General features: G+C 58.8%; 1 protein-coding gene across 2 annotated transcripts in view; it reads left to right on the top strand.

Moving 5' to 3' along the window:
- GAK (cyclin G associated kinase) overlaps window positions 1-15,785 on the top strand; it is an 86,554-nt gene that overhangs the window by 4,318 nt on the left and 66,451 nt on the right. For both annotated transcript variants that reach the window (XM_012473783.3, XM_012473784.3), the window contains exons 2-4: window positions 7,110-7,171; window positions 7,965-8,024; window positions 8,928-9,042. In XM_012473783.3, coding sequence (XP_012329206.2) covers window positions 7,110-7,171; window positions 7,965-8,024; window positions 8,928-9,042 — 237 coding nt within the window. The remainder of the gene's footprint in view (window positions 1-7,109; window positions 7,172-7,964; window positions 8,025-8,927; window positions 9,043-15,785) is intronic.

Here is a 15,785-nt window from a genome sequence, read left to right as displayed (position 1 = left end):
CTGAGGCTTAGTGAGGGGTGCGGGCGGAGCGGAGCACAGATGGCCGGGGTCTCTGGGTCTTAGGGATGCGGGCAGAGCAGAGCACAGGTGACCGGGGTCTCTGAGGCTTAGTGAGGGGTGCGGGCGGAGCAGAGCACAGGTGACCAGGGTCTCTGGGTCTTAGGGATGCGGGCAGAGCAGAGCACAGGTGACCGGGGTCTCTGAGGCTTAGTGAGGGGTGCGGGCGGAGCAGAGCACAGGTGACCGGGGTCTCTGGGTCTTAGGGATGCGGGCAGAGCAGAGCACAGGTGACCGGGGTCTCTGGGGCTTAGTGAGGGGTGGGGGCAGAGCAGAGCACAGGTGACCAGGGTCTCTGGGGCTTCGTGAGGGGTGCGGGCGGAGCAGAGCACAGGTGACCGGGGTCTCTGGGGCTTCGTGAGGGGTGCGGGCGGAGCAGAGCACAGGTGACCAGGGTCTCTGGGGCTTCGTGAGGGGTGCGGGCGGAGCAGAGCACAGGTGACCAGGGTCTCTGGGGCTTGAGTAGTTGCTTCTGGGTCATCAGGCCTGTGAGGCCCAGGTGCCCTCTCTCAGCTCTCCTCATGTGAACCCCCTTCACTTCCAAGTTGGCGGCTTGACCTTCAGCCTTTGTGCACTTTGACCAGCTCTCAGTGTGAAACAGTGATCAGAAGCACCACAGGAACACCTGGGGGCTCTTACTATTTGCCGAGCTCGGTCCCTAGTGCGTTCGTGGACTGTGTAACCTTCGCAGTAGCCCTAGAAAGTGGATACTGTAGTTACTCCCGTCTTACAGAAGAGAAAAGTGGGGTTCAGGGAGGTTAGTTGCTTACCAAAGGCTGTGTGGTGGAGTGGGGCCGGGAGCCCAAGGGGGGCCCCACGAGGCTCCTCAGTGTCCTTAGGGCACATGTTCTGGCCCCCGCTGGTCTGCACATTGTGCCCTGGAGGAGGCATCTCTCTGAGTGTATAAAGGTAGCAGAGGCTGTCAGAGTGAGTTGGGGGGTGGCGGGGGGCTCTGCTCCTGACCTCATGATCTGCCCACCTCAGCCTCCCAAAGTGCTAGGATTATAGGTGTGAGCCACCGTGCCTTGCAAATGGCTTTTTTTTTTTTTGAGATGGAGTTTCGCTCTTGTCGCCCAGGCTGGAGTGCAACGGCTTGATCTTGGCTCACAGCAACCTCTGCCTCCCAAGGTTAAGCGATTCTCCTGCCTCAGCCTCCCAAGTAGCTGGGATTACAGGTGCCCGCCACCATGCCTGGCTAATTTTTGTATTTTTAGTGGTGGATTTTCCCCATGTTGACCAGGCTGGTCTCGAACTCGTGACCTCAGGTGACCCGCCCACCCCGGCCTCCCAAGGTGGGTGGATTACAGGCGTGAGCCATCGCGCTCAGCCTGTTGTTGGTTTGGCTTTTGTTTTTTAAGACGAGATCTTGCTCTGTCATCTAGGTTGGAGTGCAGTTGCATGATCACAGCTCAGTGCAGCCTCAAACTCCTGGGCCCAAGTCATCCTCCCGTCTCCACCTCCCAGGTAGCTAGGACTCCAAGCATGCATCACTGCACCCAGCTAATTTTTTCATCGTTTTTGTAAGGCAGGTTCTTGCTGTGTTGCCCAGGCTGGTCACAAACTCCTGGGCTCAAGTGATCCTCCTGCCTCAGCCTCCCTGAGCATTGGGATTACAGGCATGAGCCATCGTGCCCAGCCCTTAGTACACACCTTTGGTCAGGCAGCGCTTAGGTGTTGGGTGTGGATGTGAACAATGTGGAGGAAATTCTGCCTGATGGTGTTTACAGTCCAGCTGAGACATAGAGCCAACAGGTATCCAAGGGCGCGTGTGATGTAATGTCGGATATCGGAAAGTGTTAGGAGGAAGGAGTGGCTGGGATGGGCAGGCGCATTGAGGGAGTCGTCTCAGAAGGGATGCGCAGCTCCTGGGGGATGCCAGGGAGCAAGCCGGGTGGTGCCCAGGGCCAGGGTGCCCCTTCCGGGCCTGGTGGGAAGGCCCTGGGCAGTAAGGGGTGTGCTGTGTTCGAAGAAACGTGGTTGTGTCAATGTGGTGGCTTGGAACCAAGCACGGGGTGCGGCTGGAGAGGAGGAGGTTGGGGAGAGACCCGGAAGACCTGTGGCCCTGCCAAGGTTGTGCGGCGGTGAGGCCGTTAGAGCCTTCTGCCTCCACAGGAGGGCGTCGGAGAACAGGAGGGTTAGTTCTTCCTGTCTTTCATGTTTAATATTTTACGTTGACAGACAAAGCTGTTTGTCGTGTACGGCATGGCATGACGGTTTGAAGTGTGCGTACGTCATGGGATGACCACATGTAGCTAATTAACACGTGTACTGCGTCATGGTGTTTTGCTGAAAACACTTAGCATCCACTGCATTTTTCAAGAACGTAATCATTGTTAACTGTGCAGTCACCGCGCTGTACAGCAGGTCTCTTGAGCTTATTCTTCCTGGCTAACTGAAGTTGTGTATCTTTTGCTAGTTTTTCCTTTTTGATCTTTATGCGTTTTATTAATTTTCCCAGCTTTCTTGCATTCACTAGGATCTCCGGTGAAATGCTGTAAAACCGTGCAGAGAGCAGACCTCGCGCCTCGTCCCTGATCCTAGCAAGCACACACTGTCAAGTCTCATGTTAGACGCGGGGGTTTTGTAGCTGTCATTTCTGTGATTCTGTTGGTGGTCCGGTGTTCCCTGTTCTGCTAACGTGGTTTACTACGGGGATTGATTTTTTAATGTTACACCAACCTTGCATTCCTGGGATGAAGCCCAGCTGGTTATGATGTATTATCTTTATTATGTTTTGCCAGAATCGATTTGCTAGTATTTTCTTGAGGATTTTTTGTGTTTATGCTAATGAGTGAGCTCTTTCTTTGATTTGGTCTTTGTATCCTTCTTTGGTTAGTGTTATGCTGACCTCGAGAATTGGGCAGGGAACTCTTCTCTATCTAATGAAAGACTTTTTATAAGCTTGTTGAGATCTCGTCTTTAGGCGTTTGATGTAATTTAGCCGTGGAGCCGTCTGTTTCTGTTTCATGGATTTCCGTTTACTTCCTTTCATCTGTGTTTTTCCTCACAGATTTATTATTTAAAATTTTTAACAGTTCTGCATGTTTTAAATGTTTCGGCGTGTGTCGTGTATGTGTGTGTGTACGGCACACGGCGTGTCCACCTCACCCAAGGCCGTCGGCGCGCGTCGGCACCACGGTCCCCCTCCTCCCCGCAACGACCCTTCCCCTGCTTTCCTGTTCCCATCCCAGGAAACTGCTCATTGGCGTTCTGTTGCTATAGATTCGTTTGCATTTTCTAACGTCTTCTGGACACAAAACTGTGCATATGTACTCTTTTTTGGCCTGGCTCTTTTTGCTCACCATGATGCTTTTTAGTGTGTTACTCACGTTGTTGCGTGTAACACTAGTCTCACCCTTCTTACTGCAGCGTAGTGTTACAGGTGTGGATAATTTGCTCATCCGCTCACCTGTTGATAGACATCGGGGTTGTTCCCGTTTTTAGGCTACTGCACACAGAGCTGCTGTGAGCATTTGTGTACGAGTCTTTGTACACATGTGTGCCTTGATTTTTCTTGGGTAAATACACAGCAGCGTAATGTCAGGGCTGTGTTGTTTGTATATGTTGAACTTTTTAAGAAATTGCCAAAATGTTTTCCAGAGTGGGTGTACCATCCTGCATTTCCAAAAGCTGTGCCTGAGCTTTCCAGTTGCCCCATGTCTTCACTGACACTTGGTCTCGGCAGTTTTTCAATGTTAGATACTGTGTTAGGTGTGCAGTCCTTTCTTAGCACTTTGAGTTTGCATTTGGCTAATGGGCGATGGTGGAACACGTTGTGTACGTGTCACAAGCATATCTTTGGTGATGTGTCTGTTCACATCTTTTGCACATTAAAAATGTTCTCTGGGTGTGGTGGCTCACACCTGTAGTCCCAGTACTTTCAGAGACTTCAGTTCTGGAGTTCGAGACCAGCCTGGGCAACTTGGCGAAACCTTGTCTCTAGAAAAAATAAAACAAGTAGCCGGGTGTGGTGGTGCATGCCTGTAGTCCCAGCTACTTGGGAGGCGGAGGTGGGAGGACTGCTTGAGCCCAGGTGTCAAGGTGGTGGGTTGTGATGGCGTCACTGCGCTCCGTCTCGGGTGACATACGAGTAAGATCCTGCCTCAGACGAAAAAAAATTGTTGTTTGGATTTTTTAAATATTTTCTCAGTAGAAGTGCTTTATTAGGTGTATGATTTGCAAAACCTAGTGGTGATTTATCGTTTCATCCTCTGACCAGTGTATTTCAAAAAGCAGAAATTCTTGAAGTCTGTTTCTCATTATTTTTCTTTTATGGGTCATGCTTTTGTGCTTCTATCTGAAACATCTCTGCCTAACCGAGGTCACGTAGAAACAGTTGGTTTTTGTACGTTGCTCTTACATCCGGTGACCGTCCTGAACACGTTTGTTAGTTACGGTAGCTTTTCTTTTGTAGATTTCACCGGACTTTCCACATAGATAATCATGTCACCTCCAAATAAAAGTCTTTTTACTTCCCTTTCCATCTGGATGTGTTTTAAGTTTCTTTTTCTTGACTGGCTGCGCTGGCTGGAACTTCCTTTCACTGTTGACCGTCAGTGGTGACAAGGATCCCCGACGGCTTCCTGCTCTCAGAGGGGAGGACTGAACTTAGCACCGTTAACGGCAGTCTTCCCGTTGGTGTCTCGCAGACGTCTTCTATCAGGCTGAGGAGGTTTCTTTCTATTCCTAGTTTACTGCGAGTTTTAAATTTCCTGATGTGCTGTTTCCACTGCAGAAAGCTAAAAGAAAGCTGAGCAAATTAGACCCCGAACAATAGAATTCAATTGATTCTCAAATGTTAAACCGGCTCCACTCTCTATGTCTCGCTGGGCTTGGTTTGCTGTTTCATTAAGGGTCCTTTGGTCCACATCCATGAGTGAGGTCGGTGTGTCCTTTCTGTCTTTTCCTCTTTGGGGTGTCAGGGAAGCGAGGCCCTCTCTTCTTCTGGGTATTGGTGACCCGTCCTTGCTCTCTCTTCCGATCCCTCTGTCTAGAATTTGTCAGTTTCATTTATCTTGGGAGGACTGCTTGTGGTTTTTTCTCCTCTGTTGACCTGTGTTTTTAAGTTACTCCTTCCTGTGTCTGGAGTAGAGCAAGTGAAAGGCAGTGGTGTGTGCGCCGGGGCCGGGTGGGGGGTGTGTGTGCGCCGGGGCTGCATGTCTGGTGCTTTGTATCTGGGGCTGTATATGCTAGGGCTGTTTGTCTGAGGCTGGGGATGTGTGTGTGCTGGGGCTGTGTGTCTGGGGCCGGGTGGGGGTGTGTGTGCGTCGGGGCCTGGTGGGGGTGTGTGCGCCGGGGCCGGGTGGGGGGTGTGTGCACCGGGGCTGCATGTCTGGTGCCTTGTATCTGGGGCTGTATATGCTAGGGCTGTTTGTCTGAGGCTGGGGATGTGTGTGTGCTGGGGCTGTGTGTCTGGGGCCGGGTGGGGGTGTGTGTGCGCCGGGGCCGGGTGGGGGGTGTGTGTGCTGGGGCCGGGTGGGGGGTGTGTGTGCGCTGGGGCCGGGTGGGGGTGTGTGCGCCGGGGCCGGGTGGGAGTGTGTGTGCGCCGGGGCCAGGTCGGGGGTGTGTGCGCCGCGGCCAGGTGGGGGGGTGTGTGTGCGCCGGGGCCGCGTGGGGGTGTGTGTGTGCCGGGGCCGGGTCGGGGGTGTGTGCGCCGGGGCCGGGTGGGGGGTGTGTGCGCCGGGGCCGGGTGGGGGTGTGTGTGCGCCGGGGCCGGGTCGGGGGTGTGTGCGCCGCGGCCAGGTGGGGGGTGTGTGTGCGCCGGGGCCGCGTGGGGATGTGTGTGCACCGGGGCCGGGTGGGGGGTGTGTGTGCCGGGGCCGGGTTGGGGGTGTGTGCGCCGGGGCTGCATGTCTGGTGCTTTGTATCTGGGGCTGTATATGCTAGGGCTGTTTGTCTGAGGCTGGGGATGTGTGTGTGCTGGGGCTGTGTGTCTGGGGCCGGGTGGCGGTGTGTGTGCGTCGGGGCCTGGTGGGGGTGTGTGCGCCAGGGCTGGGTGGGGGTGTGTGTGCCGGGGCCGGGTGGGGGGTGTGTGTGCCGGGGCCGGGTTGGGGGTGTGTGCACCGGGGCTGCATGTCTGGTGCTTTGTATCTGGGGCTGTATATGCTAGGGCTGTTTGTCTGAGGCTGGGGGTGTGTGTGTGCTGGGGCTGTGTGTCTGGGGCCGGGTGGGGGTGTGTGTGCGTCGGGGCCTGGTGGGGGTGTGTGCGCCAGGGCCGGGTGGGGGTGTGTGTGCCGGGGCCGGGTGGGGGGTGTGTGTGCCGGGGCCGGGTTGGGGGTGTGTGCACCGGGGCTGCATGTCTGGTGCTTTGTATCTGGGGCTGTATATGCTAGGGCTGTTTGTCTGAGGCTGGGGGTGTGTGTGTGCTGGGGCTGTGTGTCTGGGGCTGGGTGGGGGCTGTGTGCGCCGGGGCTGCATGTCTGGTGCCTTGTGTCTGGGGCTGTATATGCTAGGGCTGTTTGTCTGAGACTGGGGGTGTGTGTGTGCTGGGGCTGTGAGCGCTGGGGCTGTGTGTCTGGGGTGGGGTAGGGTGTGTGTGTGTGCTGGGGCACACAGTGTGTGCCTGTGTGGGGGGCTGTGTGTGGGGGGAGCTGTGTGCACTGGAGCTGTGTATGTGGGGGTGCTGTATACTCTGGGGCCATGTGTGCGGGGGGGGGCTGAGTACTCGGGCCATGTGGGGGATGGGCATGTGTTCTGTGGCTGTGTGTTTGAGGCCGTGGACCGGGGGGGCCATGTCCACTGGGGCCGTGTGTGTGGGGCCGTGTACTCTGGGGCCGTGTATTGAGGGGGCCATGTGTGCTGGGGCTGTGGGGGGATGTGTACTCTGGGGCCGTGTGGGGTGGGGCCGTGTGTGCTGGGTCCATGCGTGTTGGAGTGCCATATGCACTGGGGCTGTGTGTCTGACGCAGTGTATGCTGGGGCCGTTACGTTTTGTAGAAAACTGCCAGCCATAGCCACAAGTCAATTTGTATTTTACTTAGTGAAGGTGTTTTTAAGCCTAACGTGTTAAATAAAATTATAGCATTGAACTGACAAGTATTTTTAATTTTCAGGAGGGTTTGCATTTGTATATGAAGCTCAAGACGTGGGAAGTGGCAGAGAGTATGCACTAAAGGTAATGAACGGTCTGACGTTCCCTCTGGATTTCTGGTACATTGGAAGGAACCCCCGGTGACAGTGTTTTCGGGGTGCGTCCTTTTGCCACCTGCGAATTCGTGTCCCTTCTCTCCCGCTGAGGCTCAGCAGCCTGGGGCACACTGGAACCTTGGTCTCCAGCTTTGGGCTTCACACGTCTGTGGCCCTGCCTGCCCCGAGGTGGGGCCTGTGCCGCCTTGGAGAGAGGGCGAGGGTGACCTCATGGTGGGGCCATGCCCTCTTGGCCTTCATGTGCCAAAATAAGGGCTCTGTGAATACACGGAGTTTAAACGCTGCTTTAAAAATGTGTGTTGATGGCCTATCTGTAAACAGGGGTCACTGTGGGAGGGTCTGCACCGTGTGTTTTGTCCCGAGACCTAAGAAGGCCCCATTTGCTGTCACCACACTGGGCCCCGGGGCGGCCGCACCTTCGAGAGTGGCCGTGAGGGGCCTGTGCTGGGGGTCCTCACGCACGCCGCCCCGTGTCTGCAGAGCATCTCAGCTCTTCCTTTTTGTCTGTCTCATTTTACTCTGGCCTTTTGGAGGGAAGCCTCCTGTTTTTGCCTTTTCTTGTGTCCTGGGACCACAAAGATCTTTCGAGGGTCTTGAACCCGCAGCACATTTTTACACGGGTCAAAGGTGGGAACCGCGGGACTGGGGCTGTGTCAGACACACCGCATTGTTGCCTTGCGTGTTGACGTCTGAGATGACGCATCAGGTAAAGTGGGAAGGAAAGACTGTTTAATTTTTGTGTGTGCTATTTCCTGATACAGAGGTTGTTATCCAACGAAGAGGAGAAGAACAGAGCCATCATTCAAGAAGTGTGTTTCATGGTATCCTTTTCCCAGGGCCGAGGGCCTGCATCAGGCCACGGCCGCCAGCTGCCGGGACGCTACTCTGGGACACTGTCTTTCATGTGCTAAAATTGGCTTTTTGCTTCTGCTGAACTAACCTGTGGGCGACTTCTAGTAAGAAGCAGTTTTTTCCGTGTTTTACTCGCAGGGTGGTGGTGAAAGGTTCGGAAGTGTTGGGGATGGAGTTGTTCGTACCCAGGAGATCTCCCTGCCCATTGCACAGGCTGGTTACTGCAGGGGCCCTGGCCTGGCCTGGCCTGTCCAGGCCCCCTCCGCTCCTCCCCCTCGGCTCCTCCGGAGACCTGGCCGGAAGCTGTGCGGCTGGCCTGGCTCCCGTAGGCCTCCATGTGGCTTCTCAGCAGCCCCTCTCATCCTTTCTCAGGCTGTCCAAGCGTGATTGATGGAGAAGCTGTCCCCTGCCACACACCCCTCCTGAGCCGGGGTCTTCGGTCCTGGCTACCCTCAGACCCTGCTTCTCTTTCCGCTCCTAGCTCTGTCCACTTGGTGAGCCCGCTGGCTGCCTGAGCATGGGTTCAGGTGGACGCGGCCGCCCCACATCCTCCCTGTGCACAGCGCCCGAGGGCCCTGCCGAGGGCCCCGCCTCCTCCCGCCGGGCGCGGGACGGCCATTGGTGTCGCTGTGGTCGGGTGTGTGGCCCGCCTGCCTGCCCTCGGCCCCGCCTTCTCCTGCGGCTCCTCCCGTGTCCGTCCGCCTCCCCCTCTCGGTCGCTCGTCCTCATCTTCTGCTCTGACGTCTCAAATTGCAAGGGGAGTCGGTTCAAGTACTAGGACTTCAGCGTTTTAATGTTGGGCACATGTGTTTTTAAGTGCACAGAACTGTGGACGTGGCTGTGCACATTCTCCTTTAACCAGACAACTGCAGAAAAGGCTTTCCGGGCACCCGAATGTCGTCCAGTTCTGTTCCGCAGCGTCCATAGGGAAAGAGGAGTCGGACACGGGGCAGGCCGAGTTCCTCCTGCTCATGGAGCTCTGTAAAGGTAACGTCCTGTGAGGCCGGCCTGGTGCTTCTAACGTGGCTACATCGCTGGGAAACGTTCTCAGCGTCTTCTCTCGGGTCACGCTGGTCTTAGTGGGAAGCGTGGGCAGCTATCTGTCAGGAGCTGCGAGAGGCCCACGCTGATGCCCCGTGAGCTGCCACTGCCCGGTGGGTCTCCTGCGTTGTCCTCTCGCAGAGCTGCGGGCACCAGAGAGCCGGGCTCCCATCCTCCTGTCTCCAGTGGCTGCACGGGGCTGAGCGTGGGGGTCTTCTGTGAGCGGGTGTTGAGCAGGGGTGGAGGGTGCTGCTCTCTGTCCTTCTCGGGGCCCTGGTGTCGCAGTGAGGAGAGGAGAGGAGAGGCCGCAGAGGTGAGCAACTCCAGGCCCTCTGCGACTGCCCGACCTCATCAGCATTGAGCCCGGGAAGACGGCAGGACAGGAGGAGGGGCCAGCAGATTGGAGGGTGCCTTTTGCAGAGTCGTGGGAGCGGTGGTCTGTGTGAGTGACTTCAGGGGAGGCTGCCTTGGTGTCCCTGGAGCCCACACTGACTGGCCCGGGGCTGGGCCGGCCTTGCTGAGCCTCAGGCTGTCTGCAAAGGGAAACGGCTCTACCCGTGTGGTGCCCTCCGGAGCTCCTGTGCTCCCGTGAGGGGAAGTCGGACACTCGGTGAGGCCTCAGAGCTGCTGCCTGGCCGGCGAGGGGGCAGTGACACCGTGGTTCCCCTGCGTCTGTCACCTAGGCAGAGAGAGTGGGGAGACGAGAGCCCGGGAGGCGGGAGCAGCACGGGAGACTGAGGTAGGGAGTCCGCAGAAGGAAGCCTGTGGGGAGGGCGCCAGAGCCACGTGAGAGCTGTCGGGCACAAGCCAGCTCCGTTCCCGCAGGCCCGAGGGCACAGGTGGGGTGGGGCAGCAGGAGGGGCGTGTGTTCAGAAGGGGAAGAACTGAAGGTAGACACCCGCTCTGAGGGGAACCCTGAGCTTTGAGGAGGGGGCCCTGTGCTTAGCGGGGAGGGGGGACTCTGTGCTTTGTTGGGGGGCCTGCATTTAGTTGGAGGGGCCCTGAGCTTAATGGAGGAGGGGACTGCACTTAGCGGGGGACCCTGCGCTGCTGAGCGGAGGTGTCCCTGTGCTGAGCTGGGGGACCCTGCGCTGAGTGAGGGAGGGTGGGTTGTGCTGAGCTGGGGGACCCTGCGCTGAGTGAGGGAGGGTGGGTCATGCCGTGTGAGCTGTTTCCGTGCAGTGGCTGCACCCGTCAGTGCCCTCTCAGGCAGGGTGTCCTCTCTGCAGCTGTGCCCTGGGCTGAGCTGGCTGAGACCTGACCACCTGCGGGCCCCTGGCTCTGCCCTCGCTCCTCCGCCTGGGGCCCTACCTGGCCCTTTGACACCACGCCTGGCAGCTGGCCCAGGCCCCTCTGTGGTCCTCCAGCTACTGTTGCCGGGGTTGTCCTGGCGTGGGTGGTGGATGCATGCTTGACGTGGCCAAGACGTCTCTTGGGGGTCAGAGCCACCGGAGGCTGAGGAGATGCTGCCAGGTGGCCCCAGTTCCTCTGACTGACACCGGGGATGTGCCGCTTGTGTTCTCAGCACCGTGCTCTAAGACGCCAAACCTGCAGAAGACTTGAAGTCAGCACGAGGGGCGGCCACTTCCTGCACATGGAGTTCCCAGACTCCAGCAGGTCCCACAGCTGCTTCCTCTCTCTCCATTCTAACCATTTAAAAATAAGGTGCAGACATCAAGACCAGAAAGTCTCATAATCCTATACAGCCTGAGAGGAATTCCACGATGGCCATCAGCGTTGCTACCCCTGAGAAACCCTTGCAATTTAGGGAGGCTGTGCCATACAGTCCGCGCTGCGCTGTGTCCCTGTCCCTGACTTGTCACTCCCAGCCCTTCCTGCTCACACTCCAGGGCCTCACCAAGGCTCCCAGCCCTTCCCCTTCCTGCACACACCAGGGCCTCACCAAGGCTCCCAGCCCTTCCCCTTCCTGCACACACCAGGGCCTCACCAAGGCTCCCAGCCCTTCCCCTTCCTGCTCACACTCCAGGGCCTCACCAAGGCTCCCAGCCCTTCCCCTTCCTGCACACACACCAGGGCGTCACCAAGGCTCCCAGCCCTTCCCCTTCTGGCACACACACCAGGGATCACCAAGGCTCCCAGCCCTACCCCTTCCTGCACACACACCAGGGCGTCACCAAGGCTCCCAGCCCTTCCCCTTCTGGCACACACACCAGGGCTCACCAAGGCTCCCAGCCCTACCCCTTCCTGCACACACACCAGGGATCACCAAGGCTCCCAGCCCTACCCCTTCCTGCACACACCAGGGCCTCACCAAGGCTCCCAGCCCTACCCCTTCCTGCACACACACCAGGGATCACCAAGGCTCCCAGCCCTACCCCTTCCTGCACACACCAGGGCCTCACCAAGGCTCCCAGCCCTTCCCCTTCCTGCACACACCAGGGCCTCACCAAGGCTCCCAGCCCTTCCCCTTCCTGCACACACCAGGGCCTCACCAAGGCTCCCAGCCCTTCCCCTTCCTGCACACACCAGGGCTCACCAAGTCTCCCAGCCCTTCCCCTTCCTGCACACACCAGGGCCTCACCAAGGCTCCCAGCCCTTCCCCTTCCTGCACACACCAGGGCCTCACCAAGGCTCCCAGCCCTTCCCCTTCCTGCACACACACCAGGGCCTCACCAAGGCTCCCAGCCCTTCCCCTTCCTGCACACACACCAGGCCTCACCAAGGCTCCCAGCCCTTCCCCTTCCTGCACACACCAGGGCCTCACCAAGGCTCCCAGCCCTTCCCCTTCCTGCACACACACCAGGGCCTCACCAAGGCTCCCAGCCCTTCCCCTTCCTGCACACACACCAGGCCTCACCAAGGCTCCCAGCCCTTCCCCTTCCTGCACACACACCAAGGCTCCCAGCCCTTCCCCTTCCTGCACACACCAGGGCCTCACCAAGGCTCCCAGCCCTTCCCCTTCCTGCACACACCAGGGCCTCACCAAGGCTCCCAGCCCTTCCCCTTCCTGCACACACCAGGGCCTCACCAAGGCTCCCAGCCCTTCCCCTTCCTGCACACACCAGGGCTCACCAAGTCTCCCAGCCCTTCCCCTTCCTGCACACACCAGGGCCTCACCAAGGCTCCCAGCCCTTCCCCTTCCTGCACACACCAGGGCCTCACCAAGGCTCCCAGCCCTTCCCCTTCCTGCACACACACCAGGGCCTCACCAAGGCTCCCAGCCCTTCCCCTTCCTGCACACACACCAGGCCTCACCAAGGCTCCCAGCCCTTCCCCTTCCTGCACACACACCAAGGCCCCACCAAGGCTCCCAGCCCTTCCCCTTCCTGCACACACACCAGGGCCCCACCAAGGCTCCCAGCCCTTCCCCTTCCTGCACACACACCAGGCCTCACCAAGGCTCCCAGCCCTTCCCCTTCCTGCACACACACCAGAACCTCACCAAGGCTCCCAGCCCTTCCCCTTCCTGTACACACCAGGGCCTCACCAAGGCTCCCAGCCCTTCCCCTTCCTGTACACACCAGGGCCTCACCAAGGCTCCCAGCCCTTCCCCTTCCTGCACACACCAGGCCTCACCAAGGCTCCCAGCCCTTCCCCTTCCTGCACACACACCAAGGCTCCCAGCCCTTCCCCTTCCTGCACACACACCAAGGCCTCACCAAGGCTCCCAGCCGTTCCCCTTCCTGCACACACCAGGACCTCACCAAGGCTCCCAGCCCTTCCCCTTCCTGCACACACACCAGGGCCTCACCAAGGCTCCCAGCCCTTCCCCTTCCTGCACACACCAGGGCCTCACCAAGGCTCCCAGCCGTTCCCCTTCCTGCACACACCAGGCCTCACCAAGTCTCCCAGCCCTTCCCCTTCCTGCTCACACTCCAGGGCCTCACCAAGGCTCCCAGCCGTTCCCCTTCCTGCACACACCAGGGCCTCACCAAGGCTCCCAGCCCTTCCCCTTCCTGCACACACCAGGGCCTCACCAAGGCTCCCAGCCCTTCCCCTTCCTGCACACACCAGGCCTCACCAAGTCTCCCAGCCCTTCCCCTTCCTGCTCACACTCCAGGGCCTCACCAAGGCTCCCAGCCGTTCCCCTTCCTGCACACACCAGGGCCTCACCAAGGCTCCCAGCCCTTCCCCTTCCTGCACACACCAGGCCTCACCAAGTCTCCCAGCCCTTCCCCTTCCTGCTCACACTCCAGGGCCTCACCAAGGCTCCCAGCCGTTCCCCTTCCTGCACACACCAGGGCCTCACCAAGGCTCCCAGCCGTTCCCCTTCCTGCACACACCAGGGCCTCACCAAGGCTCCCAGCCCTTCCCCTTCCTGCACACACCAGGCCTCACCAAGGCTCCCAGCCCTTCCCCTTCCTGCACACACCAGGACCTCGCCAAGGCTCCCAGCCCTTCCCCTTCCTGCGCACACACCAGGATCTTGCCAAGGCTCCCAGCCCTTCCCCTTCCTGCACACACCAGGACCTCGCCAAGGCTCCCAGCCCTTCCCCTTCCCGCGCACACACCGAGACCTCGCCAAGGCTCCCAGCCCTTCCCCTTCCTGCGCACACCAGGACCTCGCCAAGGCTCCCAGCCCTTCCCCTTCCCGCGCACACACCAGGACCTCGCCAAGGCTCCCAGCCCTTCCCCTTCCCGCGCACACACCAGGACCTCGCCAAGGCTCCCAGCCCTTCCCCTTCCTGCGCACACCAGGACCTCGCCAAGGCTCCCAGCCCTTCCCCTTCCTGCACACACCAGGACCTCACCAAGGCTCCCAGCCCTTCCCCTTCCCGCGCACACACCAGGACCTCTCCAAGGCTCCCAGCCCTTCCCCTTCCCGCGCACACACCAGGACCTCGCCAAGACTCCTAGCCCTTCCCCTTCCTGCACACACCAGGACCTCGCCAAGGCTCCCAGCCCTTCCCCTTCCTGCACACACCAGGACCTCACCAAGACTCCCAGCCCTTCCCCTTCCCGCGCACACACCAGGACCTCACCAAGGCTCCCAGCCCTTCCCCTTCCCGCGCACACACCAGGACCTCGCCAAGGCTCCCAGCCCTTCCCCTTCCCGCGCACACACCAGGACCTCACCAAGGCTCCCAGCCCTTCCCCTTCCTGCACACACCAGGACCTCGCCAAGGCTCCTATGTGTCGTCGGCTGCAGCGTGCGTTAGTCTCTGTTGTTCGTGGCACATTTTTCTCTGGATGTCTCTGGGCTCTGACACCAGCTCCTGGGCTGTGCTTCTGGGGCCTCCCTCGAAGCTGGGAGGTGCTGACACCACTGGGATGTGAATTCATCCTGTGTGCTGCGTAAAACCAGCGCCGTGGGCCTCCCGCTTCACGGTGTCTTGCGTCGTCGTTAGCTTTCATCGTAAAAGAACGTGCTCGTTGACAAAACACAGGCAACACAGAGTTAGGCCAGGCGCAGCAGCTCATGCCTGTAATTCCGGCACCTTCGGGAGGCCAAGGTGGTCGCTTGAACCTGGGAGGTGGAGGTTGCCGTGAGCCAAGATCGCACCACTGCACCGCAGCCTGAGTGACAGCGACACTCGCTGTGAAAACTGCAACACAGTTGTATGGGCGCTTGTAGAAATGAGATTCTACTTCATGTAATTCTCCTTTTAAAACAGTTTACTGTATCGGGCGCATATATTTACACGTGTGTGTGTGTGTATACTTTTGACAAGTTTTGCTCTTGTCACCCAGGCTGGAGTGCAGTGGTGCAATCTTGGCTCAGCACAGCCTCAGCCTCCCAGGTTCAAGCGATTCTCCTGCCTCAGCCTCCTGAGTAGCTGGGATTAAAGGCATGTGCCACCATACCCAGCTAATTTTTTATTTTTAGTAGAGATAGGGATTCTCCGTGTTGGTCAGGCTGGTTTTGAACTCCTGACCTCAGGTGATCACCTGCCTCAGCCTCCCAAAGTGCTGGGATTACAGGCGTGAGCCACCGTGCCCGGCCTATCAGGCATATTTTTTGGAGACAGGGTCTTGTTCTGTTGCCCAAGCTGGAGTGCAGTGGTTCATAGCTCACTGTAGCTTCAAAATCCAGCACTCCAGCGTTCCTCCCGCCTTAGCCTCTGGACTAGCTGGGACCACAGGCGTGCATGACCATGCCTGGCTAATTTTAAAGAGTGAAATTTTCTTAGAGACAGAGTCTCGCCGTGTTGCCAGGCTGGTCTCACACTCGTGAGCTCCAGCGATCTGCCCATCTTGACCTCCTGTAGCACTGAGATGACAGGTGTTGGCCACTGTGCCTGGCCAAGTCTTGTATTTTTGTAGAGGTGGTGTTTCGCTATGTTGCCCAGGCTGGTCTTGAGCTCCTGGGCTTAAGCGATCCTCCCACCGAGGCCTCCTGAAGCGCTGGGATCACTGGCGAGAGCGCCCTGCTCCGGCGGCGTTCCATCATCCGAGGCCCTCTGTGTGTTGGCCCGCAGGCTTCCCGGAGCTGCAGCTGCTGCAGTGTGAGCCTTGCCCCCCTCTGCCTGGCACTTGGTGCAACCTGGATGAAGGCCGGACGGGCTTCCCGTGGGTCCAGTGATGGACGGTTTGCTGATGATGTCCTTGCTCATCATTTGGGAGATGAGAAAGCCTTTGCAAGGGCAAGCTTGGTTCTAGACATCCTGGCTTTGGAAGGTTGAGCAGGACGGGTATGAGAATGGAAGCCGCTCGTGTCCAGTGCGTTCCGAGGGGGGTGGGCGTCAGGAGTGGTGGGGAGGGGTGGAGCCTGCGGCTCACTGCCACCC

This window comes from Aotus nancymaae, unplaced genomic scaffold (genome assembly GCF_030222135.1).
Source record: "Aotus nancymaae isolate 86718 unplaced genomic scaffold, 86718_ANA_hifiasm-v0.15.2.pri h1tg000006l, whole genome shotgun sequence".
Classification (NCBI taxonomy): Eukaryota; Metazoa; Chordata; class Mammalia; order Primates; family Aotidae; genus Aotus; species Aotus nancymaae.
This window is presented reverse-complemented; position numbering and strand designations above follow the sequence as displayed.